The 27971-nt window shown below is 51.2% G+C and overlaps 1 protein-coding gene across 13 annotated transcripts in view; it reads right to left on the reverse strand.

Moving 5' to 3' along the window:
- The window catches only part of LOC137423172 (upstream stimulatory factor 2), a 119471-nt gene extending 112932 nt beyond the window's left edge, over positions 1-6539 (reverse strand). For 6 of the 13 annotated variants that reach the window (XM_078774633.1, XM_078774631.1, XM_078774629.1 and 3 more), the window contains exon 1: positions 6383-6534. Coding sequence is in view for 3 of the 13 variants with exons in the window: in XM_078774618.1 (XP_078630744.1) it covers positions 6383-6414 (32 nt within the window). In the remaining 10 variants the exon portion in view is untranslated. Of the gene's footprint in view, positions 1-6382 lie in introns of all 13 variants that reach the window. The other 7 variants (XM_078774625.1, XM_078774619.1, XM_078774627.1 and 4 more) reach the window with 3 other exon arrangements.
- Positions 6540-27971: the final 21432 nt, after the last annotated feature.

Below are 27971 nucleotides of genomic sequence, written 5' to 3' on the forward strand. Positions count from 1 at the left end.
ATATAAGGGTTTATGAATAAAGGCAGGGACAGGAAAAGCACGCGCCGGTAAATCTAATATCCTAATCAGGACGTCCCCACTCACACTTCAGATACAAACGAGGGGCTGCGAACTAAAGAAAAGAAACACGTTCGTTGTGTAAAATGTAATCGCGGATGCGGCCTTATCTCGTCTTGTCCGTCCAATCTCCGCTGCACACCACAAGGTCCCTTGCTCCAGCGCCCCAGCACCGCGAAGGCCCGGGCCAGCGCCCACTCCAGGCTCCTCGTCGACCCCCATGAGGTCCGTGCACCAAAGGTCCAACGCAGGACTGCACGAAGCAAGCGAACTCCACTCGGGCTAGGACTCACAAGCCAACTCTCAAGCCAACCAGGGCCAGGACTCTCTCAACTCGGGATCGCACCGGGACTGTACTCAACTCAACGCCAACTCCTCTGGCCTGCACTGCGCACGAACTCAACTCTCCAACTCTCGACCCTCGACTCTCAGTCCTCCTGCTCAACTCGATAATTGCAACTTGTCTCTCTCAATGGCGTTCGGTGCTCGTAACTCAACTCCACACCAACTCTCGACCCTCGACTCTGGCGTCCGGCAACTAACTCAACACCAACTCCTCTGGCCTGTACTGTGCACGAACTCAACTCTCCAACTCGTGACTCAAACTCAACTCCAGTGCACACAAACTCTTCACTGCCCGAAAAGGCGTCCGGCCCCCCGCTAATCTCCCCGGCCGGTCACGTCAGCATTGGCGCACTGCTCTGCCAATCAGAGCCTCCACCAACTCGCCGGCTCGTCCAGGGGCACACCCACTGCGTCACTCTCACTCCCGCTCCTGGTGTTGTAGCACGTGCTAGGCGAGGTGGATAGGCCTCTCGGAGGTGTAAATGGTGGCGGCCATTATCGGCGGTGTCCTAGCCCGATTTCTTCCTAAGTCATGTCAGGGGGGAAGGGCGTCATTAGTGTTGTACTAAAGGTCCTAACTAATGTTTAAGTGGTGTGCAGTGCCAAAATGGACAAAGGTTTGGCTAACCAGGTGAGACATACAAGGGCTCTACTCATTATTCCCTGCACTAACTGTCACTCGAATCTCCTGGTAGATTCACCTTCATACACCTTAACCGACAAAACGCCTACACATGGAGTTATTACAGGTAGTGTCCCTTACCACGACACACGAAGCATGGTACCTACTCAGATCTACACTGCTCTACATATGTCACTATCCAAATTCGTAACAATACTTACCCTGTGCAGTCAACTTGGTGTGAGCCAACTCTTTTGTTTTTGAAGGGATTTTTTCTTTGATCCAATATGGCTGCCAGACCAAGTGAGCGATTACATCATAAGTTTATATTCTAAGAAAATTGTTGCATAGATCATGCTCAATACATTTCAAACGAATCAGACTAAGATGTGTCCTTGTCGAATTATGACGTCATAATTAAGGCACCAATTAAGTCATCGTCAACAACACCTATTCGCGAAATGATCCACCACGCGGTAATCCGGGTTGCGCCGTGATTTTTAATCATTTTACCTAATTAATTAATCTATTTTAGGGGGAGTGTAACCCGGGTTCGTCTGATAGGAAAATCCTTTGTGTCACACAGGATTTTGTGACACAAAGGATGCAACTGAATGCCTAACCCTGTGTTCGCGAAGATGTCGTGATGGCAACCCATAAACAAGTCGTCCCCGGGCGACATGGCCCTCCGCGTCCGCCCCGGGCGACAGGGCCCTCCGCGTCCGCCCCGGGCGACAGGGCCCTCCGCGTCCGCCCCGGGCGACAGGGCCCTCCGCGTCCGCCCCGGGCGACAGGGCCCTCCGCGTCCGCCCCGGGCGACAGGGCCCTCCGCGTCCGCCCCGGGCGACAGGGCCCTCCGCGTCCGCCCCGGGCGACAGGGCCCTCCGCGTCCGCCCCGGGCGACAGGGCCCTCCGCGTCCGCCCCGGGCGACAGGGCCCTCCGCGTCCGCCCCCGGGCGACAGGGCCCTCCGCGTCCGCCCCAGGCGACAGGGCCCTCCGCGTCCGCCCAGGGCGACAGGGCCCTCCGCGTCCGCCCCGGGCGACAGGGCCCTCCGCGTCCGCCCCGGGCGACAGGGCCCTCCGCGTCCGCCCCGGGCGACAGGGCCCTCCGCGTCCGCCCCGGGCGAGAGGACCCTCCGCGTCCGCCCCGGGCGACAGGACCCTCCGCGTCCGCCCCGGGCGACAGGACCCTCCGCGTCCGCCCCGGGCGACAGGACCCTCCGCGTCCGCCCCGGGCGACAGGGCCCTCCGCGTCGGCCCCGGGCGACAGGGCCCTCCGCGTCCGCCCCGGGCGACAGGACCCTCCGCGTCCGCCCCGGGCGACAAGACCCTCCGCGTCCGCCCCGGGCGACAAGATCCTCCGCGTCCGCCCCGGGTGCCAAGACCCTCCGCGTCCGCCCCGGGCGACAAGACCCTCCGCGTCCGACCCGGGCGACAAGACCCTCCGCGTCCGACCCGGGCGACAAGACCCTCCGCGTCCGCCCCGGGCGACAAGACCCTCCGCGTCCACCCCGGGCGACAAGACCCTCCGCGTCCGCCCCGGGCGACAAGACCCTCCGCGTCCGCCCCGGGCGACAAGACCCTCCACGTCCGCCCCGGGCGACAAGACCGTCCGCCCCGGGCGGCAAGACCCTCCGCGTCCGCCCCGGGCGCCAAGACCCTCCGTGTCCGCCCCGGGCGACAACACCCTCCGCGTCCGCCCCGGGTGCCAAGACCCTCCGCGCCCGCCCCGGGCGACAAGACCCTCCGCGCCCGCCCCGGGCGACAAGACCCTCCGCGTCCGACAAGACCCTCCGCGTCCGCCCCGGGCGACAAGACCCTCCGCGTCCGTCCCGGGCGACAAGACCCTCCGCGTCCGCCCCGGGTGACAAGACCCTCCGCGTCCGCCCCGGGCGACAAGACCCTCCGCGTCCGCCCCGGGCGACAAGACCCTCCGCGTCCGCCCCGGGCGACAAGACCCTCCGCGTCCGCCCCGGGTGACAAGACCCTCCGCGTCCGCCCCGGGCGACAAGACCCTCCGCGTCCGCCCCGGGCGACAAGACCCTCCGCGTCCGCCCCGGGCGACAACACACTCCGCGTCCGCCCCGGGCGACAAGACCCTCCGCCCCGGGCGACAAGATCCTCCGCGTCCGCCCCGGGTGACAAGACCCTCCGCGTCCGCCCCGGGCGACAAGACCCTCCGCGTCCGACAAAACCCTCCGCGTCCGCCCCGGGCGACAAGACCCTCCGCGTCTGCCCCGGGCGACAAGACCCTCCGCGTCCGCCCCGGGCGAAAAGACCCTCCGCGTCCGCCCCGGGCGACAAGACCCTCCGCGTCCGCCCCGGGCGACAAGACCATCCGCGTCCGCCCCGGGCGACAAGACCCTCCGCGTCCGCCAAGACCTTCCGCGTCCCCCCCGGGCGCCAAGACCCTCCGCGTCCACCCCGGGCGACAAGACGCTCCGCGTCCGCCCCGGGCGACAAGACGCTCCGCGTCCGCCAAGACCCTCCGCGTCCGCCAAGACCCTCCGCATCCGCCCCGGGCGACAAGACCCTCCGCGTCCGCCCCGGGCGACAAGACCCTCCGCGTCCGCCCCGGGCGACAAGACCCTCCGCGTCCGCCCCGGGCGACAAGACCCTCCGCGTCCGCCCCGGGCTACAAGACCCTCCGCGTCCGCCCCGGGCTACAAGACCCTCCGCGTCCGCCCCGTGCGACAAGACCCTCCGCGTCCGCCCCGGTCGACAAGACCCTCCGCGTCCGCCCCGGTCGACAAGACCCTCCGCGTCCGCCCCGGGCGACAAGACCCTCCGCGTCCGTCCCGGGCGACAAGACCCTCCGCGTCCGTCCCGGGCGACAAGACCCTCCGCGTCCGCCCCGGGCGACAAGACCCTCCGCGTCCGCCCCGGGCGACAAGACGCTCCGCTTCCGCCCCGGGCGACAAGACCCTCCGTGTCCGCCAAGACCTTCCGCGTGCCCCCCAGGCACCAAGACCCTCCGCGTCCGCCCCGGGCGACAAGACCCTCCGCGTCCGCCCCGGGGGACAAGACCCTCCGCGTCCACCCCGGGCGACAAGACCCTCCGCGTCCGCCCCGGGCGACAAGACCCTCCGCGTCCGCCCCGGGCGACAAGACCCTCCGCGTCCGCCCCGGGCGACAAGACCCTCCGCGTCCGCCCCGGGCGACAAGACCCTCCGCGTCCGCCCCGGGCGACAAGACCCTCCGCGTCCGCCCCGGGCGACAATACCCTCCGCGTCCGCCCCGGGCGACAAGACCCTCCGCGTCCGCCCCGGGCGACAAGACCCTCCGCGTCCGCCCCGGGCGACAAGACCCTCCGCGTCCGCCCCGGGCGACAAGACCCTCCGCGTCCGCCCCGGGCGACAAGACCCTCCGCGTCCGCCCCGGGCGACAATACTCTCCGCGTCCGCCCCGGGCGACAAGACCCTCCGCGTCCGCCCCGGGCGACAAGACCCTCCGCGTCCGCCCCGGGCGACAAGACCCTCCGCGTCCGCCCCGGGCGACAAGACCCTCCGCGTCCGCCCCGGGCGACAAGACCCTCCGCGTCCGCCCCGGGCGACAAGACCCTCCGCGTCCGCCCCGGGCGACAAGACCCTCCGCGTCCGCCCCGGGCGACAAGACCCTCCGCGTCCGCCCCGGGCGACAAGACCCTCCGCGTCCGCCCCGGGCGACAAGACCCTCCGCGTCCGCCCCGGGCGACAAGACCCTCCGCGTCCGCCCCGGGCGACAAGACCCTCCGCGTCCGCCCCGGGCGACAAGACCCTCCGCGTCCGCCCCGGGCGACAAGACCCTCCGCGTCCGCCCCGGGCGACAAGACCCTCCGCGTCCGCCCCGGGCGACAAGACCCTCCGCGTCCGCCCCGGGCGACAAGACCCTCCGCGTCCGCCCCGGGCGACAAGACCCTCCGCGTCCGCCCCGGGCGACAAGACCCTCCGCGTCCGCCCCGGGCGACAAGACCCTCCGCGTCCGCCCCGGGCGACAAGACCCTCCGCGTCCGCCCCGGGCGACAAGACCCTCCGCGTCCGCCCCGGGCGACAAGACCCTCCACGTCCGCCCCGGGCGACAAGACCCTCCGCGTCCGCCCCGGGCGACAACACACTCCGCGTCCGCCCCGGGCGACAAGACCCTCCGCGTCCATCCCGGGCGACAAGACCGTCCGCCCCGGGCGACAAGATCCTCCGCGTCCGCCCCGGGTGACAAGACCCTCCGCGTCCGCCCCGGGCGACAAGACCCTCCGCGTCCGACAAAACCGTCCGCGTCCGCCCCGGGCGACAAGACCCTCCGCGTCTGCCCCGGGCGACAAGACCCTCCGCGTCCGCCCCGGGCGACAAGACCCTCCGCGTCCGCCCCGGGCGACAAGACCCTCCGCATCTGCCCCGGGCGACAAGACGCTCCGCGTCCGCCCCGGGCGACAAGACGCTCCGCGTCCGCCAAGACCCTCCGCGTCCGCCAAGACCTTCCGCGTGCCCCCCAGGCGCCAAGACCCTCCGCGTCCGCCCCGGGCGACAAGACCCTCCGCGTCCGCCCCGGGGGACAAGACCCTCCGCGTCCACCCCGGGCGACAAGACCCTCCGCGTCCGCCCCGGGCGACAAGACCCTCCGCGTCCGCCCCGGGCGACAAGACCCTCCGCGTCCGCCCCGGGCGACAAGACCCTCCGCGTCCGCCCCGGGCGACAAGACCCTCCGCGTCCGCCCCGGGCGACAAGACCCTCCGCGTCCGCCCCGGGCGACAATACCCTCCGCGTCCGCCCCGGGCGACAAGACCCTCCGCGTCCGCCCCGGGCGACAAGACCCTCCGCGTCCGCCCCGGGCGACAAGACCCTCCGCGTCCGCCCCGGGCGACAAGACCCTCCGCGTCCGCCCCGGGCGACAAGACCCTCCGCGTCCGCCCCGGGCGAAGGGACCCTCCGCGTCCGCCCCGGGCAACAAGACCTCCGCCTCTGCTCTGAGCGACCAGACCGCCACGCTTGCTGACACTGATAGTGACAACATTGGGTTCGGCAAATTGTGCAAAAGTCTACAAAGCACCACCACTAAGTCATGCTCACAGGACCAGCCGCAACCACACCGCAACAAAGGACTGATGTCACTACCACCACTAACCTTACACAACTGCAAAAGCATTGGCTATTAAAAAAAAATGTTCAATGTAAAACAAACTGTTGTGGTGAAAACAGGTGGTAAGTACAGCAACGCAATTTATTGGGTTGTATCGCAAGAATTCTTGAGATCGACTAAACCTCATCGCAGCTCCACTTGAAAACGGCAGCAAAAGTCGCGGCCTCTATCTACTAGGCCCGAACGCAGGAAAACTTTGTGATGTCTACAGCTGCAGCGCACATCGAGATCGGTATAACACATACCCGGTCTCCAAGCCTTGCTCCAGCACGTCCATAAGGGCGGCGAGAGGGAGTTTCAAATTCAGGAGTTGATCACGGGGCCAAACAGCAGGTCATGTGAGGAGGGAAAAAAATGGCCACGTGAGAGGCAGCCCAGCCCGAGACGGAGCACTCCTCGCACGATTGCTGATCCCTCCGCAAGCGTTTCGAACGGAACGTGGAATCACCTCGCCAGGAGCTTGTCGAGAAAGCGTGTACTTTTTCCAATCGTTTCGTTCCTTCCCAGAGATGAACTGAAAGTCTATTTTACCAGTCTTAGATCGATTTGTGTCATGTTTTGCTCGTCAGTTAATATAGTTCCTCCACATCGAAGTGAAATATTTGCATACGCGGCGCGTAGGGATTTGTAAATGCGCTGGATTGTTTGGCACCGCTTTTCCTCACAAGCTCAGGGTTTAAATGGAGGATCTTCGGTCTGTTCCGTCAACCTACTCGATATTGTTCTTGTATCGCGGGCTTTCCCCCTTTAACTACCTTCTTCCTCGGTTCGTTTTTCACAGCGACGTTCGGATGTCGAAATCGGAATCGATTGGGTTGTTCGTGACGAGGAGGGCGCCTGTTCCAGCGCAATGTCCGGCCTTCCGTCGCCTTAGCGAACCGTACAGGTATCTACTGGTTGGCCGGCGGTCTCAGTGTTGTTTAAATTGTGTTTAGTGAAGAAACGTGGCGGGACGGAGCTCGATGTGCTGTACTTTGGGGGGGGGTCTGGCACCTGGTGTTCAGTGGTACGAGTACCACGTGGGGCCTTCATCTGGGAATCCTTTGTGTTGTCGAAGGCTCTTGCCTTGGACTTCGATTGACGGTATCTGTGAGTGATGGTCAATGTTGTGGAGTAAATAGGTCTTTGGGCTCCATCCTGGGTTCGCATCTTGAACTCTGCTCTAAACTGCCGTCCTGGTGTTTCCCGGGGATACACGTTAACCCAGAGGGTCGGGCTGCCAGCACAGGTCGTTGGTGTACGTGAAAGATCCCACGAAGGGTGGTTTTCGACAGAGTAGGCGAGTTATCGCCGATACCCTTGATTTCTGTGAAGGCAATGGCAAACCACCTAGCACAAGCCTTGCCAAGAGACTTACGGCAGCATCGATGCTCTGTCGAGTATATGGTACATTGATGATCGTTGCTCTTCTGATACACCAGACGCGTTGATGCTGCCAAACCCTGAGGATGATGATGGCAGGAATCGCATATTCAGAAGCAAAACCAAAAATCACGTGCACCCGACAAAACGGCGCTTGCACGATCTGCCCCGTGATCCACTGTACTGTGAATGTGATGAAACGCTGTAGCTGTTTGGCAGCAGCAACTGGGCTTTGTGGTTTCAGCAATTGCTGCAGAAACGTCTCTTTTTGGAGAAAAGCAATCCATGTTGTGGAACACAGTAAGGTGGAAGTTCTGGTGTTTGTTTTCTGTTTTGAATAATCTCCCATTTAACATGTTCAATCACCTTAAATATCCTGAATGTAGAATGCATATCCACTTGTATTACAATTACATTAAAAGGCCTGTTGTGTAAACAAATATTGTCTTTTATTGTTCCTGCAATCCTTATTCCTTTGTGATGTACAATATATATATATATATACACACACACACACACACATACATCATATTAAAATATGCAATTTGGTGTCTGTCTGATGAATTTTTGATGCCAATACATTCCATCGTTACTTATCCAATCTCAACCAAAATTGACAGGAGAACTGAAGGTTGCACAATGAAGATTGTAGCGCATTCATTTGCCCCCCCCCACCCCCCACCCCTCCACCCCCCACCCCTACCCCTCCACCCCCTACCCCCCCACCCCGAACCCCCCCCCCCACCCCTCCACCCCCCACCCCCTACCCCCCCCCCACCCCCACCCCCCCACCCCCCACCCCTCCACCCCCCACCCCTCCACCCCCCCCCCCACCCCCCACCCCCCACCCCTCCACCCCCCCCCACCCCCTACCCCCCCCTCCTCCAGGGGGTTTTCCCTGCCATTGCCACTAATGGAGATGTGTTGAGGTGTTTTGTCGTGGCGTTTTCCCAAGGCCACTTCGAATGACAATACTAATAGCATAATATTAATGTTATTACAAAACTATATTAATATACCACCTCCCCAAGGGGTTTTTCTTTCTTGAACAAACATCGAGTCAACGTTTATAAATAGCTTATGTCGTTTCTGTGGGAGCAACAGCCCAAAGGCCTCTACCAAAGGTAAAAATATTATAAACCACAAACACACATGATTAGCTTTTTAAACTGTCACTAATGCTGTTTATAACACCAAATAAAGAAATTTGGAGGAATCCCGACATCAGCCTATGCTTATCACGTCGCCGAACGCACCTGATTCCAGATCTACTGTAGTCTATATACCCAACAAGGATTAATAACACTATCCTTCCTGCCACTACCGTGGGGTTATTCGAAGGCGTTTTTTGTGGTTTTTCCAAAGCCGCTTCTCATTACAAAAGTAATAATGGCACTTATGATAATGGCATAACATTATTGATTTTTTTCAATGACCTGATCTAACATGTTATGTCATGCATGTTGTGTGTGTGTGTGTGTGTGTGTGTGTGTGTGTGTGTGTGTGTGTGTGTGTGTGTGTGTGTGTGTGTGTGTGTGTGTGTGTGTGTATATATATATATATTGTTGCGGATATGAGGATTGTGTTTTTTTTATTGTGTACTTTATTATTATTATTGTTTATTCTGCGCCTCCTGCCTCCGGAGCTGTGTAAAGGTCAAAGGGCGTCCCATAATTAGTCCAAGAGCATGCACGTCAGCCCATCATAGAATACCCCTGTTCGATAGTTATATCTTATTATGTGTTTTAGGGTAAGGCTGTGTCTCCTATTAATTGAAATACTCCATTGCACCAGTGAAAGAGATAGATTCCCTTCATTCCCATTCCCAAAACTTTCATTTCCCCTTTCGTCATTGCCAGGCCTCGAGTGCCATTGCCAAGAACCTCCCCTCCAATTGACCACGAGGCAGGGTCGGAGAATAAAGGTGTGTCTCCACCTCGTCATAAAGGGGAGGAGTGAGCCAGCCCCACTCGACCAACCATGATCCAGGGGTTTGGCTAGAGAGGGCGGAGGAAGAGCGATCAGGGAGGTTCGCAAAGGTTGAGGGGCGGGGCCTATATAACCCACGGCAGGGCGTTTCCCGAGGAGATGAGCTTTTACAGAGAGACGAGAGGGGGTCCAAGAGAGGCGCTTTGAGTTGGGTCCGGGAGAAGTCCAGAGTTGAGCTGCAGCTCGAGCCACCGAAACTGCACTTGCTGCAGCTCGAGCCACCGAAACTGCATTTACTGCAGCTCGAGCCACCGAAACTGCATTTACTGCAGCTGGAGCCACCGAAACTGCAGCCACAGCAGCGTGAGGCCTGGACGGCAGTTTGGAGCAGGGCCGCGAAGGAGCGGCGGCTGCCCAACGAGTCGATCGGCTGCAGGACCAGTTGGACCTCCCTATCCCACCAGCCATCCATCTCCCGCCAGTCCTATCATCATTCCCCGCGTGAGTCTGTCCTTGTTTGTTCTGTCCCTGGGTTAATTAAGCTTGTACAGTGGTACCTCGGCTTACGAGTGCCCCAACGTACGAGTTTTTCGGGATACGAGCCGTCGCTCGGGCGGTTTGTTGCTTTGGGATACGAGCCGAGATCCGATGTACGAGCTCAAAAAATTTATTTTTTTGAATTTTCCGGTTGTGGCTTCCGGTTCCGGTCACGTGGTTATCTTGCCGTGAAAGCATCTCTGCTTGGATATAAAACACGCAATCGTCGAAATACATTAGCGAGGAATCTCCTTGCTCCAGCCGGTGACGTCATCGGCGGGGATCCCCGCCTCCAGAGTGGCTGGTCACGTGACCGCCAAAGCGTGTCGCGCGTGCGGGTATAATGAGCTACACCTGTGGATCACGTGACCACGGAAGCACGCCTCGCTTGAGAGGCATGGCTTTCGGTTTGCGTTTTGCTTTATAAGGCGCGATAAATGGGCTTTTGAGTGTTAGCGGTTCATGGCGTTGACGGTTCATGACGGTTCATGGCGTTGACGGTCAAAAACCCATTACATCAATTTTACCAGGCACTGTACAGTAAGTACAGTGGACACCAAATGCACGGTGGAAGGCTAGAAGTAGAAGATCGTCCAAGACAAGTGAGAATAAGCCATACTTTGGAGATGACGTCATTCGCTGGTCCGATAACCAAAGATGTGGTATAAAAAAACCAGGTGAGCTAACAATGCAGCAATGAAGGAATTCGGCCAAGGCACCGGCACACAACGACCTACCTACATCGAAAGACTCAATGCCAATGGTGACAGAAGCCAAGACGGCCGGCTTAAACACCGCCGAAAGACCACGGTGTACCAACTTACGATGCAGAACATCTTGCACTTAATATGATGACAACAGGTGCCATCCTCTGACGTACCATTACAGGTACAGGTACAGTACACGTGAGCACAGAGCAAAAGTTCACTGAAACCGAGATTAAGAAAAAAGAAAAAACACCTCGTGGTCCGTGCTCGATATCCGAGTTTCAATCTTTTCAAACACATGATGCTCTCGGTCACGGTATCTCCTGCGAGCTGCTTCTCCTTCAACCACACAAACAACAACTTCTCCATATCTTCATGGATAGAGGTCCAGTTTATTTCTTTACATTCTCTTGTATTATGTACAGTATATACGAGGTCGTGCTTGTTTATACATTATTTGTTATTTATAAAGTACATTTTTGTTATTTAAAAGCACCTAACAAAAAAAATTGGTGTTTTTTTTTTGAGGCTGGAACGGATTAATAGCATTTCAATGCATTTGAATGGGAAAATTTGCTTTGACTTACGAGCGATTTGGCTTACGAGCTCCGTCACGGAACGGATTAAACTCGTAAGCCGAGGTACCACTGTATAAGCTAAGGATTTCACTGTGTCACCTGCGTCTCATGTGCCTGTAAATAAACGTGACTGCTTTCTTCCTGCTTATATGTGTAAATAATAAACCCAGTTACTCTTCTGTACGTCTTCTTCCTCTTTGCATTCGGTCGCTTTAGAGTTTCCCATATTGAGCAGCTGCGGTGCGATACGGCCAACGTTTGGGGTTGAATCGGGTTAGTCGGGGAATAACTGTTCGGCCGCGGTTACACCACCGCTCGGTCAAAATAACATCTTAACCGCGTCCGTAACAATATATATATATATATATATATATATATATATATATATATATATATATATATATATATTGTTACGGAAAGGGGGGACGGCTCTCCCGTTAGCAAGGGGGGGGTTAATCCCCTTGTCCTGTTAAGCTGGCCGTCTCCGCCGGTCCTGGTACTTGTAACGTTCCTTTGCGAGGTGGGATTGATCAGGGTTATTGGTCAAGGTGTTCTCCCGAATACCTTCACCAATCCCTCCGCAAAACGGAGACAAGTACCGCTCGAACCCCGGTTTTAGATGTTCTCGTTGCCGAGCAGTTTTAGCAACACGACGTTCGAGCCATTAACAAAGACTAAACCCGATTCTGAGCATTGGCCAAATCGTGCCACAGGTGTTCAATGATGGAAAAGACAAGGACGATCAGACGAGGAAGAAGAAGAAGAAGAAGACAAAGGCAGGAAGAACAGAGATTTATTAATTATTTACACAACCACAATCAAAGAAGAAAAGATAAGAAATGTAATTTACAGGGAAAGATGGACACAGAGCAACTTATACTTGTACAAACTTAACTTAAAATCCCAGACAACACAGAGGACAGACGACGAGCAGACTCACACGAATGGGGGATGAAAGGAATGGCAGAAGGTTCGTTCAGCTGGCGAGGTTCCGTTCCGACCCACAACTCTCTCTCTCTGTTGGTAACACTGGGATTTTCCTCTCCAGATCCTCTTCCTCCTCGTACCTCGAACCCAGCTCCAGCCTTGAACCAACTCAGCAGCACGTACCCAGCTCTCGTACCAGCTCTGAACCAAAACCCAGCTCTTGAACCAATGCAGTAGCACGTTCCAGCCTCGTACCAGCTCTGAACCAACGCAGAAGCACGTACCAGCCTTGTACCAGCTCTGAACCAAAACCCAGCTCTTGAACCAACGCAGCAGCACGTACCAGCCTTGTGCGCGATCGTCGCACGCATATATCAAGCGGGGTCGTGACACACCCTCGGCCGTTGGGGTACCGCCCCCGTGCTCCGTTTTGTGGCCTTATATGGCAATGCCACGATCTTGTAACCTTATTTGGGCATGGAGCTGAACAGCCCCGCCCCCATGGCGAGCCACGGGCTTGTAGCCTTATTTGGGCATAGAGCTGAACAGCCCCCCGTGGCGAGCCACGGGCTCGTCTCTTCTCGGCGACCCCGCCCTTCTTGTCCAAACAGACCACGGAGCACATGTTCACAATGGCGGCGAACACCGCTTTCAAACCAAGGCCAGTTGAGAGGGCGCGCACCCCACGTTTGTCAAGCTGTTTTGCACGGAGAGAGAGAGTTTTGCTGGGAAATGAAATCCTTGAAGGGGACCTATCTTATTTGATTCGGTGCAATGCAATGAACTAGTGGAAAAACAGAGCCTTACACTGACATATAATAAAGAGATAACTATTTAGAAGGGCCTATGATTTTCTACATGTATGCGATGGACTAGCTACAGGGACGACCTTTGACCTTTACACAAATGGAGGTATTTACAAAGAATTATTACATTATTTACAGAGGCTGATATTTACAAACACAGGATTCTCAAATCCACAACAATATATATATATATATATTAAATCAGACGCGGACGTAGCTTCAGGACGTCAATCTTTAATTTTCGACAAGCTTTCGACCAACAAAGGTCTTCTTAGTCTACAGAAACGACAGGCATGTATATCAGACAAGTATGTATCATGATATGTGTGATGTGTAGAAAATGCATACAAAAGGAAGAGCCACGCTAAAGCTCACTCGCCATCCCCCAAGTTCAACGGAAGTGAAGCGCAGCTTGCAGTTACCGTTCGCGTTATAGTTCGGTGCACGTGCATATACAAATATAGAGATACATACATACATAAACACACACGCATACATTCATATACCATTTATCCATATATATATATTTTTCCCGGTGTGTACCCCGGTTTAGAATAGGTATACCGTATCCCTGCGCATCGTAAGAGGGGACTAAGGGTTGGCGTCAGGAAGGGCATCTGGCCATAAAAACATTGCCTCAAAAAGGGAACCATGATTGTCATCGGACCCGCAAGGCTAACCCCCGCTCTAGTGGGGAAAATGGCCTTAAAACTATCATTCATCATAGGAGGTGATGGGGAATTTTTGTCCAGTGCTGGAACTACAAAATTTGTTTCCTTCTAGTAAATGCTTGTGAATAATACATTTTTTTGCTGTGCATTCATAGAAGCCAGGGATCCTAGTTTCTTTGTTGTGGGGCTGTGGGTGCTTTGCTTTTACCAAGAGGTCCCTGAGTGTCCGACCACGTCGAAATGATGTTGGTGGAGGTTGAGGAAATGTGGTGCCGAGTGTTTCTGATTGATGGAGGAGAGGAAGGGCCTTATTCAGAATACTTGGCAATTGGGATGAGGTAGGAGAGTAGGTGGTTACCAGTGGGACACGGTTAGTTGCAGGTTTGGGTTTGTAAGTCAGAAGGTCTGCTCTCGGTATGCGTTTTGCTCGGTTTATTGCTTCTTTCACAGAGTGAGGGTCATAGTTTCTTGCAATGAAGTGTTTCTAATTGGCAGAGAGAAGTTTCTTCTGCCATTTTTGTTGAGCAAATGCGGCTTACTCCGAGTGCTTGACTGTATGGTATGCTTGCAATTGTATGTTTAGGATGAGATGAAGAAGGGAGAAGGTAAGAGTGAGTGTCTGTTGGTTTGGTGTATAGTTCTGTTTCGAGTCTGTTATTTTGAAGCGTGAGTGATGTGTCTAGAAAGTGAACTTCGGACTATGAGCTGTCCAATGTAAACTTGATGGTTGGATGAATCAAATTTAATTCATTTTGGAATTGTGTGAGACTACGGTGGGATTTTGACCAGATGAACTGGATGTCATCAAATATAACGTACCCAGGATTTTTCCAGCATGCCGTGATGAGGTTGTGCATTGATCTTGGCCTCTATCATTCCCATGAAGATGTTAGCGTACGATGGTGCAACAGGGGTACCCATAGTGGTACCTTGAGTTTGAATGTAATGTCGCCCGTTGAATTGGAAATTATTCAGTTTGAGACTGTCAGTTCTAATAGGCGCATAAGGTCTTGAGTTGGTGGTATTGGGACTTTTCGTGTATCTAGTGCTTTGCTGCATGCAGACAGGCCTTCTGAATGTGGAATATTAGTGTCGAGGGATGCAACATCTGCTGTGACTAAAATGGTTTGGGAGTTGAAAGGTGAGTATATTCTGTTCAATCCTTGGATGTGGGTCAGAAAACTGGTTGTGTTCCTTGAGGTATGAGGAGAGATTCATCACGAGAGGACGTAAATGACAGTCAACATATTTTGATATTCGAACAGTTGGACATGTGCAGCCAGATACGATTGGTCTACCTGGATTGTTTACCTTGTGTATTTTAGGAAGAAAATAAAGGTTAGGGCAATGAGGATCTTTCGGAACCAAGCAAGATTTGATGGTTTTATCCACCCGAATAGAATCTACTACCCTTTTAACCTCTTCAAGATGTAAAAGGATAGGGTCGGGTGGGAGCTCTTTGTGTCACTAGGTAATTGACGATTACCTTCTGCAACGTAATCGGTAGTCGACATGTCAATGGCAGTACCTTTATCTGCTGGCTTTGACTATCTTTTCATTATTTTGGAGATTGTGAAGTGCTTGTCACTCTGCCTTTGTAAGATTGTCCTTATGTCTGGAACAATTATATTTTTGTGCCACCTTTTCAATTTCATTGCTCACTTGTTCCATATAGACATGTAGATATGGATTGTCAACACGTGGTGTCCAGGTGCTTTTTGGTTTGGGTAAAGTGAGTTGTGTAAAGGTGTAATTAGTCGTTTATTTGTTCGCGCCTCGTGCGGCCTGGTGTCTCGTGCGGCCTCCTCGTCTCGACTTGTGCCCCGCCCCCTATATCTCGTTTTTCTTTCACCTCTGCTCCTGCTTTCTCAAATCCACGTTCTCACTTAGAGACTTTTCCCAGATTGTTTTTCATGGTTTTGTTTAAATATTTATTTAAATATGTTTAAACCGCAGCCGTGATGCTGACCCCGACCCCCCCCCCCCCCCCCCAGAATTTCCATGTTTTAAACGTTTCCCAGTGTTTACCCTGGATAAGAATAGGTACGCCGTATCCCTGCGTGTCGTAAGAGGCGACTAAGAGGGTTGGCGGCAGGAAGGGCATCCGGCCATAAAAACATTGCCTCAAAAAGAGAACCATGACAATAACAACTACATGTGGGCAGGGTACAGCCCGAAGTGGAGATCGGTTTGAGGTTTGGGACATGGAATGTAGGGACAATGACAGGGAGATCAGGAGAAGTGGTGGAAATATTGGTCAGAAGAAGAGTGGACATATGTTTTGTGCAAGAGACGAGATGGAAGGGAAGTGGTGTCAGAATGGTGAAGGGTAGGCAGGGACAGAAATACAAGTTTGTGTGGCAAGGGTGCCCGGAGGGCGTGAATGCCGAATGGTGTTGGTGTCCTGTTTTCTGAGGAGTTTGTAGACGGTGTGGTGAGTGTGACTAGAGTGAGTGATAGGTTGATGATGGTGAAAATGATGATTGGAAAGCTCTTGGTGAACGTCATCTCGGGATATGCTCCGCAGGGTTTTTTTTTTGGTTTTTTTTTGTATACAAGATCGAGGCTCGTGAAAGAGCGAACATTAATCACACAAAAAGACAAACCGACACATAAAACATATAACATCGGGAGCGGTAGACAAGATGGGGAGAGAGGGGGAAGGACACAAACACAACATTTGAGAGCAGGGACCGAGAGACATGGAGACATGGAGACATGGAGACATGGAGACATCTGAGAGAGGGCGAGGGCTTTGGGGAGGGGGGGGGCATGGGAAGGGGGTGGTGGGAGAGGTATAAAACATATGGACACTGCCAGGACTTCCAGGAAAGAAGTTGGAATTTCAAACAAGGTGGATCTGGGGTGAATTAGCGGGGGTAGAAAAGATCAAGGTTTTGGATGGGGGACGATAAGAGATGGTGGTGAACAGCTGTTTTAAAGACCTGGAGGGAGGAGTGGGATTGAAGGGAGTGAGGGAGTTTGTTCCAGAGGCGGGAGAAAAGAGGAATGAAAGAGTGAAGGTGAGCAGAGAGCCGAGATTTCGGCAGTTTAACCATCAGAGGGTTGCTGGCAGATCTTGTGCGACCTGTAGGAATATTTGGGGGACAGAGCACAGAGAGCTGGGGGTGCAAGGCCGGAGAGGAGTCGGTAGAAGACAGAAAGACCACCTACCTGCCTGCGGTGAGTGAGTGAAAGGCCCTCAGAGATAGCTTCATCGCGGGAGATTCCAATAATTCTGAAAGCTTTGGTTTCAACAGCGTGAAGCCGAGCTAGGTGTGAGGCAGGAGCACCGGCCCATAGGGGAGAACAGTATTCCATTGAGCTGTGGATGAAAGCCTTGTATGTGGTGAGGAGCTCAGGTGTGCCGAGGAAGGACTTCGCACGACGGAGGATGCCCAGTCGGCGACTGGCTTTGGAGGCCAGCTTGGAAATGTGGTTTTCCCAAGAAAGATCATGGCAGATGGTGAGACCCAAAAGCTTGAGCGACAGAACTTCTTGGAGAGGATTGTTGAGAAAGTAGATGGGAGGGTTGTCCAGTCGATCTTTTCGGAGAGACATAGTAAGAGTGTGAGATTTGTCAGGATTGAAAGACATGTTCCACTTGTTTGACCAGTCTGTGATATTGTCCAAGTCTTCAGAGAGTGAGGAGGCTGCAGACTGCCGATCTGAGGGAAGAGGAATGGAGCGGCAGAGAGTGGAGTCATCAGCAAAGAGATAGAGAGGATTTTCAAGAGAGTCAGATCATTGATGAAGACCAGAAAAAGCATGGGGCCCAGAACACTGCCTTGGGGAACTCCAGCCTGAACAGGAAGAGGAGATGAGAGAAACCCATTCAGGGCCACACGTTGACGACGACTAGAGAGGAAGTCCGCCAGCCATGCGTGGAGATTTCCATGGATACCAAAGGAGGAGAGTTTGGTGAGCAGAGCGGGGTGCCAGACCGTGTCGAAGGCACGTGATATGTCGAGGGAGACAGCTCTAATTTCCTGTTTGGCATTGAGGACCTCCATCCATTGTTGAGACAGCAGAAGCAGCATGTCCAGAGTAGAGTGACCTGGTCTGAAACCAAATTGATGATCAGAGATCAAGCCATTGGAGAAGAGGAAAGATTTCATATCCGAAGCAATGATGGATTCCATGACTTTGCTGATAATTGGGAGAAGGCTGATTGGTCTGTAGTTGCTAGGATCTGTTTTTGCACCTTTTTTGTGCATAGCGGTGATATTGGCTGATTTCCAAGCAGATGGCAGTTGACCTTGAGCAAAAGAGAGGGTGAAGAGAACAGAGAGAGGGTGAGATAGAGCGGCAGAGCAGGATTTTAGGACCCGTGGGCTGATGCCGTCGGGTCCAGTTTCAGAATCAGAGTCGAGGGTTGACAGAAACTTTTCCACCTTGTCAGGAGGAAAGGACACGGAGTCCAGGAGCAGCAGGGTACGACTGGGTATGGTGGGTACAGAGAGGGATGGGTTTGGGACACAAGATTTAGAGGCAAACACAGAGTTGAGGCATTCAGCTTTTTCACGTGCGGAGTCAGCTGTGTAGCCGTTTGAGGTAAGGGAGGGGATGGAGGGGGAACAAACACCAGAAACGGATTTGACCAGACGCCACCAGGATTTGGAAGAGGGAGACAGATAAGAGAGTTCGGTCTTGAGAACGGAGAGATATTGTTTCCTGGCTCTCCTGAGGGTGGACACACACTTGGTTCGGGCTTTGTGAAAGGAAATGAGATTTCCTTCCGTTGGATTTGCTTTCCAGGAGACGAAGGCAAGTTGTTTCTGGGCAACAGCCTCACCACAAGATTCCGTGTACCATGGACGGGAGGAAGGGTATGACAACTGAAGACGAGATGGGATAAATCTGTGCATGAGAGAGAGCAATTTACTTTGGAAGAATTCCCAGGATGAGTTGATGTCAGAGGTGGTCGAGTTGGGAGACCAGTCCAGATGATTGATGGCTGCTTGAAGACCGTGCCAGTTGGCCTGAGTGAAATGCCAGACTCGTCGACGCTGAGCAGGCTCCCTGAGGATGGTCAGAGAGATGTCCACTTTAACAAGGACATGATCAGATGATCCGATTGGAGCAGAAGAAGAGCAGCAGACATTTTCAGGGAAGTTAGTCATAACCAAGTCCAGAAGAGAAGATGTTCCGTTGACTGAGATCCGGGTCGGGAAATTGACAGATTGTGTCAGTCCCAGTGTCGCAGAAGTCCTTTGCTGAGGAGCCATGGCTGGTGAGAGAGGTACCCACACCCAGCCAACTGGCATGATGACAGTTGAAATCACCACATATGAGGAAGAGAGAGTTGGGATGAGTAGATAGAAGTTGGTCCATATTATCAGACAGCGAGATGTAGATGGAGTCATCACTGTTTGGTGGACGGTACAACACACATATGAACAAGAGGTGGGAGCGAAGGGGAAGCCGTAGCCAGAGGTTTTCCTGGGGGTGAGGTGGAGAGAGTGCAGTGCAGGGCGAGTGAGGAAGAGTTTTTGATAAAGATAGCAACCCCACCTCCAGGACGAGGCTCAGGTCTATCATAACACGTCCCGGGCAGCAGGAAGGAGGGGTTGAGGTGGAGGAGGGAGTAGCCCGGGAGAGATACTAAGGAATCAGAGACATCATAAAGGAGGAAAGTTTATGTTAAGCAGATCACATCTGGTTTGACAGAAGCAACCTGTATGGAGAGATCAGTTAAGTTTGAACAAAGGCCCCCGGATGTTTGAGGTCCATACCGTTAATGAAGAGGAAGGGGGAGCATCAGATACAGAACAGGGGGGAGGAGGGGTAGGGTAAGATGTGGAAGAGGTGGAAGAGGTAGGGAGAGCTGTTGAAGGTGTGTCAGAGATTTCAGAATAGCTCGGAGAAAGGGAAGGATGGGGCGGACAAAAGGTTTGATGGTGATTGGGTGAGGCACAATGAGGTGTTATTTGAGGAGGGGGAAGAGCGAGGCAGAAGGTTGGGGGAGATGGAGGTGAGAGTTGGAAGGGGGAAGAAGCGGGGAGGACGCTTTGAGGAGGGGGAGTGAGGGGGGAAATTGAGAAGCAATGAGGTTTGGGAGATTTGAAGGGGAGGGATGAGGAGGGAGTTTGGGAGGGAAGGGACAAGGAGGGATTTGAAAGGGATGGGATATGGGGGAGATTTGGAGGGGAGGGGTGAGGGAGGAGTCTAGGAGGGGAGGGGCGAGGGGGCGTCTTGGCGGGGAGGGGTGAGGGGGTAGTTTAGGAGGGAGGGGGCAAGGGGGGAGATTTGAAAGGGATGGGTGATGGGGAAGATTTGGAGGGGAGGGGTGATGGGGAAGATTTGGAGGGGAGGGGTTATGGGGAAGATTTGGAGGGGAGGGGTGAGATTGGATTTTAGAAAGTGTACGATTTATGGGAAACGAACATTTATTGCAAAATGAGTTTCTTGTGACCTTCGAGTTAAAAATACGTTTAAGGACGCTGGATGGAGGATGGAGTGCAGGAGAGTTTAGGGAATGTAGAAAAAAGGCACTATAGGAGATGGATATTTTTATTGGGATGAATTGATTTGGTGAGCAAGTCGAAAGCAGCCTTTTAAAGAAGAAGAAGAAAAAGGTGTTATAAAATATGACGGAATACATAACTTGAGGGGAAAGTGTAAACATTGAAGGTTAATAACAGTGAAAACTATCTGGGGAAATGGGGGAGAAACATGTGGTCGAAGAACGAACGAACGAATAAGAATGAATAAACGAATGAGAACAGAGAAGGAATTTTTTTTTTTTTTTTTTTTTGTTGCGTTGAGATTTACACAAGGAAGTAGGCTATGGGTGAAAAGACTGGGAATACAGAGAACGAAAGTTATTGGATCACAAATCCAATAGCGAAGGTTGGTCGGAGCGATGAAGAGAAGGACAAGTTCTGGTGTGTGATAGAGAAGCCGATGGAAAACATGAAAGATGAGGAAGTTGTTGTGGTAGGAGGAGACCGAAATAGACATGTGGGAAGGAGTATGGATGGTTTTGAAGGAGTTCATGGGGGTTACGGATATGGTGTGAGAAATGGAGAAGGTGAAAGGATTTTGGAGTTTGCTGATGGAGCTGATTTGTTGATTTGTAATACTCAGTTCCAGAAAGAGGATAATAAGCTTGTTACATACACGTCAGGTGGGTCGACGACAACCGTTGACTACCTGATGGTGCGTAGGCGAGATAGGGGGCACCTCCAGGACACAAAGGTGATCCCGGGGGAGGAGGCTGTTTCACAGCACCACTTGGTTGTCTGCGACGTAAGGGTGAAAGGTGCGAGGAGAGCTCGGCGGGTGAAGTACCAACCGAGAATGAAGGTGTGGAGGTTGAAAGAGGTGACAGTAAGGGAGGCATTAAAAGAGAGGTTGAGTAGGGTCGAGGATGATGTGGTTGAGCTTGAAAGTGGTTGGATGTCAATGAAAGCTAGTCTGTTGGGAGCCGTTGGTGAGGTATGTGGATGGACAAAAGGACCACCGAGGCACTCGGAAACATGGTGGTGGGATGATGAAGTTGGAAAGAGGATTGACGAGAAGAGGAAGAAGTTCAAGGAGTGGCAGAAGGCGAAGGGTACGGGAGCAGAAAAAGCAGAGCATGAAAGTTATAAGGCAGCCAAGAAAGCTGTAAAGAAAGAGGTAGCAAAGGTGCCGGAGGCATGGAGGAAAATGTTCGGAGAACGCTTGGATTCGGAAGAGGGTCAGAAAGCAGTATTCAGGATTGCAAAGCAGATAGTGAAAGAGAGGTGTGATGTGATGGGGGTGAGTTGCTTGAAGGATGAAGTGGGACAAATCGTTGTCGACCCAGATGGAATTAAAGGAAGATGGAAAAGATATATGGAAATGCTGTTGAATACAGAGAATGAATGGGATGGCAACATAGAGAGTAACCGTTTTAGGACCGGCAGAGAAGATAACTGAGAAGGAAGTTGAGGAAGCGATAAAAGCAATGAAGGGTAGAAAAGCGGGAGGGCCGACGGGAGTTGTGGGAGATATGTTGAAGGCAGCAGGAAGTTGGGGTGTGAAGAGAATGACAGAGATCTGTAATCTGGTGGTGAAAGAAGGCCGCATTCCAGTGGATTGGGAACCGAGTACCCTCGTCCCTCTATACAAGGGGAAAGGTGACCCTCTGGAGTGTGGCTCTTACCTTGCGATAAAGTTATTGGAGCATGGAATGAAGGTATTGGAAAGGGTGTTGGAGAGGAGGATAAGGAAGAAAGTGAAGATCGACGAAATGCAGTTTGGATTCATGCCAGGAAGAGGAACGACAGACGCGCTTTTCATTGTGAGGCAGTTGCAGGAGAAGTACATGGAGAAGAGGAAGAAGTCGTTTCTTGGGTTTGTTGATCTGGAGCAAGCATTCGATCGGGTTCCACGCAAAGTATTGACATGGGCATTGAGGAAGTTAGGAGTGGAGGAATGGTTGATCAGGGTAGTGATGGCAATGTACAAAAGAGCGCGCACAGCTGTAAGGACGAAGGACGGGAACAGTGGTGAGTTTGAGGTGAAGGTGGGAGTGCATCAGGGGTCGGTACAAAGTCCACTACTATTTGTAGCTGTGATGGAGGTGCTGGCTCAGAACATAAAGGAGGGTTTACCGTGGGAGTTGTTGTATGCAGATGATCTGGTGTTGATTGCGGAAAGTATGGATGGACTGAAGGAAAATATGAACACGTGGAAGGAATGTATGGAGACAAAAGGTCTGAAGGTGAATATCGGAAAGGTGATGGCAAGTGGTAAAGCATGTGGTGAGGTGGAAAGAACTGGGAAGTGGCCCTGTGCTGTCTGTAGGAAGGGTGTCGGAGTGAACTCCATTCAGTGTACAATGTGCGCTGAGTGGGTTCATCAAAAATGTAGTGGTCTGAGAGGGTCATTAACTAGTGTGGCAGCTACATTCAAATGTAAGGTGTGCACAGAGGGAGCTGCAGATGGAGGAAATGTTGAGTTGGATCTTGGAGACGGCGTGAAGCTGGAAGGTGTGAAAACATTTTGTTACCTCGGAGACATGCTGAATGGAGAAGGTGGATCAGACTCGGCAACGGTTGCTCGAGTGAGATGTGCATGGAAGAAGTTTCGGGAATTGAGTGGCGTGCTGATGATGAGGGGAGGGGAGTGTCGTTGAAGCTGAAGGGAAAGGTGTATGCTGCATGTGTGAGAAGTGTTATGATTTATGGGAGCGAGACATGGGTAATGAACGTAGAGCAGCAACGAAGGTTGGAAAGGGTGGAAATGCGAATGGTTCGACGGATGTGCGGAGTATCGTTGAGAGAGAGGAAGACAAATGATGAATTGCGAAAGATGATGGGAATACAGCCTGTGATTGATGCTGTGAAGAGGAACAGGTTGAGATGGTTTGGTCATGTGTTGAGGAAGGATGAAAGTGACTGGTTGAGAAGAGTGATGGAAATGAATGTAGAAGGAAGTAGAGGATGGGGAAGACCGAGAAAGACTTGGCTAAAGATGGTCGAAGAAGAAATGTGGGCAAGGGGGTTAACAAGGAGAGATGCAGAAAATAGGGCAAAATGGAGAAGATTGTCATGGGGACCGCAAGGCTAACCCCCGCTCTAGCAGGGAAAATGGCCTTTAAAATGCATGTTGTTGTTGTTGTTGTTGTTGTTGTTGCAAAGTGAGTTGTGGTGTGATTGTATGCGTGTTTGTTGGTGTTGTTTGTTGTGGTGTTGATGGTGCTGGGTGTACTTTAGCAAAGTGTTCCTTTAATGTCATTCGCCTACAGAAATCTTTTAAATCCTCTTTCAATTGTAATTGGTCTATTTGTGGAGCGATTGGGCAAAATTTTAAACCCTTAGAGAGCAGGTTTATTTCTGCCTCACTGAGAGAATGATTGGAAAGATTGATGATCCCGAGTTTAGGTAGATCTTCAAGTTTGGTTGTAGTAGAAGTTCTATTGTTGTTGGTTTGACGATTTTCAACCTCAGCTGTGTTTATTTCCATGGAGGAACGGTTCTGTATGTAATGATGTCTGCGGTTTGTGTATTGTTTTTTACGACAATTTCGATTTTTGTGTTTATGCTTAAGTTGATCAGAAGTGGTTGGGGTGGTTGGAGATGAAGTGGTTGTTCAGAAGTGGTTGGGAGTGGTGGTTGGAGTTACCTGGTTATTGTTTACAATGGGTGTGTTCTCTTGAGATGGTTTTATATGCTTGCATAACATTTCATCACGTTTAAGTTTCCTTTCCTTAACTTTAACAATGTAGTGTTTAGCAGCCATTATCATTGAATGAGCACATTATGTGGTGGTATTGTCCAGGATTCACATTCTTCCACATCCTCTCCTTCTTTTGGCTGATGTTCTCATTCAATTTGATTAATTTTATTTTTACTTATGTTATTACAATCTCCAGTAGTTGTTGAGCAGTTCCATAGCAGTAGATTCCAACGTGCAGTGATGACGTCATCATTGGTTTGAGTTGCCAAGCAAGATCGTTTTTTAATGGGGAGACCTTTAGGTACGATCCCTCGTTTATATTCGTTCAGGTAAGTGAGGTGTAGTTCATGTCTGTCTTTTTTGCATCAATTGTTGAAGTTCATTGATTGTGGTGGTCAGGTATACATCGTTGTTGTTGTTGTGAGCGCGATCGCCATTTCGTGACAATGTCTGCTGTGATGGTGATGCAGAAATCCTGAAGCCGTCCAACCCTACACGGATCCCAACAGGGCTTGGAGTTCTGTTGGAATTCTGAGTTTCTTCAGTAATATATATAACTGAGAAATAGTAGAAATTCCACAGTACGAGCAGGGCGTCTCATTTGCATTAAATAAATAATCGGGAGATTAAATCGGATGCGGACGTAGCTTCAGGACGTCGATCTTTAATTTTCGACAAGCTTTCGACCAACAAAGGTCTTCTTCTTAGTCTACAGAAACAACAGGCATGTATATCAGACAAGAATGTATCGTGATGTGTGTAAGATGTGTGATATGTATAGAAAATGCATACAAAAGGAAGAGCCACGCTAAAGCTCACTCACTGCCCTCAATCCCATGTTCAACGGAAGTGAAGCGCAGCTTACAGTTACCGTTCGTGTTCCAGTTCGGTGCACGTGCATATTCAAATATAGAGATACATACATACATAAACATACAAGCATACATTCATATACCATTTATATTCATATAATATATTTATATAAATGACATATAAAGGTCGAATGAAAGAATGAGTGAATGAGTGAATGAATGAATGAATGGGTTACGGTTAATGATTTGACATCACAGCAGACATGTCACGAAATGGCAATCACGCTCACAACAACGATGGAGACCTGACCACCACGATCAATGAACTTAAACGATTGATGCAAAAAAGACAGACATGAACTGCACCTCTTACCTAAACGAATATAAACGAGGGATCGTACCTGAAGGTCTCATTAAAAAACGATCTTGCTTCGCAACTCAAACCAATGATGTCATCACTGCACGTTGGAATATACTGCTATGGAACTGCTCAACAACTACTGGGGATTGTAATAACACAAGTAAAAATAAAATTAATCAAATTGAATGAGAACATCAGCCAAAAGAAGGAGATGTGGAAGAATGTGAATCCTGGACAATACCACCACATAATGTGCTCATTCAATGATAAGCTAATGGCTGCTAAACACTACATTGTTAAAGTTAAGGAAAGGAAACTTAAATGTGATGAAATGTTATGCAAGCATATAAAACCATCTCAAGAGAATACACCCATTGTAAACAATAGCCAGGTAACTTCAACCACTTCACTCCAACCACTTCTGACCAACCACTTATCCAACCACTCCATCTCCAACCACTCCAAGCACTTCTCGAACCACTTCTGACCAACTTAAGCATAAACACAAAAATAGACATTATCGTAAAAAACAATACACAAACCGCAGACATCATTACATACAGAACCGTTCCTCCATGGAAACAAGTGAATCCACTTGGATTCCGCCCAGGTTGGCACATGGAAATTATGATGTAGCATAATTATCATCTCGGGTCAAGATTTGAAATTATGCCATGGTTTTTGTAAAATTGCTACTAGTATTCACATTATGTACTTTTCTTTTGATTTAAACATCCATAAATACAAAACAAATAGTTTTGTAATCTTAAAAATTTATTAAATGTACAAAATTCCTATCCTATAACATATATATCCTATAACCTATCCTATATATATCCTATATCATATAACATATATCCTATATATCCTATAACATAACATATAACAAATATATCCTATATTATGTACTAGCGAGCGGCCGCGTACCAGCCAAAGGGGTAGCCCATGGTTAGCCTAAATATAGATTTGATGACGTCATGTTTACACATCTGAGCGACAGAAACTGTCTACACATCTGAGCGACAGAAACGTCTACACTGTTGGAGCTTCACTTTTGGAGAGACAGAAATTCTGGGTCATTTGGGTCCTCTGGGTCATTTGGGTCCTCTGGGTCATTTGGGTCCTCTGGGTCATTTGGGTCCTCTGGGTCATTTGGGTCCTATATTCCTATCCTATAACATATATATCCTATAACCTATCCTATATATATCCTATATCATATAACATATATCCTATATATCCTATAACATAACATATAACAAATATATCCTATATTATGTACTAGCGAGCGGCCGCGTACCAGCCAAAGGGGTAGCCCATGGTTAGCCTAAATATAGATTTGATGACGTCATGTTTACACATCTGAGCGACAGAAACTGTCTACACATCTGAGCGACAGAAACGTCTACACTGTTGGAGCTTCACTTTTGGAGAGACAGAAATTCTGGGTCATTTGGGTCATTTGGGTCCTCTGGGTCATTTGGGTCCTCTGGGTCATTTGGGTCCTCTGGGTCATTTGGGTCCTCTGGGTCATTTGGGTCCTCTGGGTCATTTGGGTCATTTGGGTCCTCTGGGTCATTTGGGTCCTCTGGGTCATTTGGGTCCTCTGGGTCCTCTGGGTCATTTGGGTCATTTGGGTCCTCTGGGTCATTTGGGTCCTCTGGGTCCTCTGGGTCATTTGGGTCCTCTGGGTCATTTGGGTCCTCTGGGTCATTTGGGTCCTCTGGGTCATTTGGGTCATTTGGGTCATTTGGGTCCTCTGGGTCATTTGGGTCCTCTGGGTCATTTGGGTCCTATATTCCTATCCTATAACATATATATCCTATAACCTATCCTATATATATCCTATATCATATAACATATATCCTATATATCCTATAACATAACATATAACAAATATATCCTATATTATGTACTAGCGAGCGGCCGCGTACCAGCCAAAGGGGTAGCCCATGGTTAGCCTAAATATAGATTTGATGACGTCATGTTTACACATCTGAGCGACAGAAACTGTCTACACATCTGAGCGACAGAAACGTCTACACTGTTGGAGCTTCACTTTTGGAGAGACAGAAATTCCCAGGCAAACGCTATAACGCACCAGGTTTACAACCTGTGCGTTAATAAACACAGCTGATGTTGAAAATAGTCAAACCAACAACAATAGAACTTCTACTACAACCAAAATTGAAGATCTACCTAAACTCGATCGTCAATCTTTCCAATCATTCCCTCAGTGAGGCAGACATAAACCTGCTCTCTAAGGGTTTAAAATTTTGCCCAATCGCTCTAAATGAAAGGATTTAAAAGATTTCTGTAGGCGAATGACATTAAAGGCACACTTTGCTAAAGTACACCCAGCACCATCAACACCACAACAAACAACACCAACAAACGCACATACAATCACACCACAACGCACTTTACCCAAACCAAAAAGCACCTGGACACCACGTGTTGACAATCCATATCTACATGTCTATATGGAACAAGTGAGCAATGAAATTGAAAAGGTGGCACAAAAATATAATCGTTCCAGACATAAGGACAATCTTACAAAGGCAGAGCGACAAGCACTCCACAATCTCCAAAATAATGAAAAGATAGCCAAAGCCAGCAGATAAAGGTACTGCCATTGTCATGTCGACTACCGATTACGTTGCAGAAGGTAATCGTCAACTACATAGTGATACTTACAAAGAGCTCCCATCCGACCCTACCCTTTTACATCTTGAAGAGGTTAAAAGGGTAGTAGATTCTATTCGGGTGGATAAAACCATCAAATCTCGCTTGGTTCTGAAAGATCCTCATTGCCCTAACCTTTATTTTCTTCCTAAAATACACAAGGTAAACAATCCAGGTAGACCAATCGTATCTGGCTGCACATGTCCAACTGTTCTAATATCAAAATTTGTTGACAGTCATTTACGTCCTCTGGTGTTGGGCTAGCGGTTAGGGTGCCGGCTTAGGATCCTAGGATCCTGGGTTCGAATCC

The sequence above is a fragment of the Myxine glutinosa genome, chromosome 3 (genome assembly GCF_964187855.1).
Source record: "Myxine glutinosa chromosome 3, kmMyxGlut1.1, whole genome shotgun sequence".
NCBI classification, from domain to species: domain Eukaryota; kingdom Metazoa; phylum Chordata; class Myxini; order Myxiniformes; family Myxinidae; genus Myxine; species Myxine glutinosa.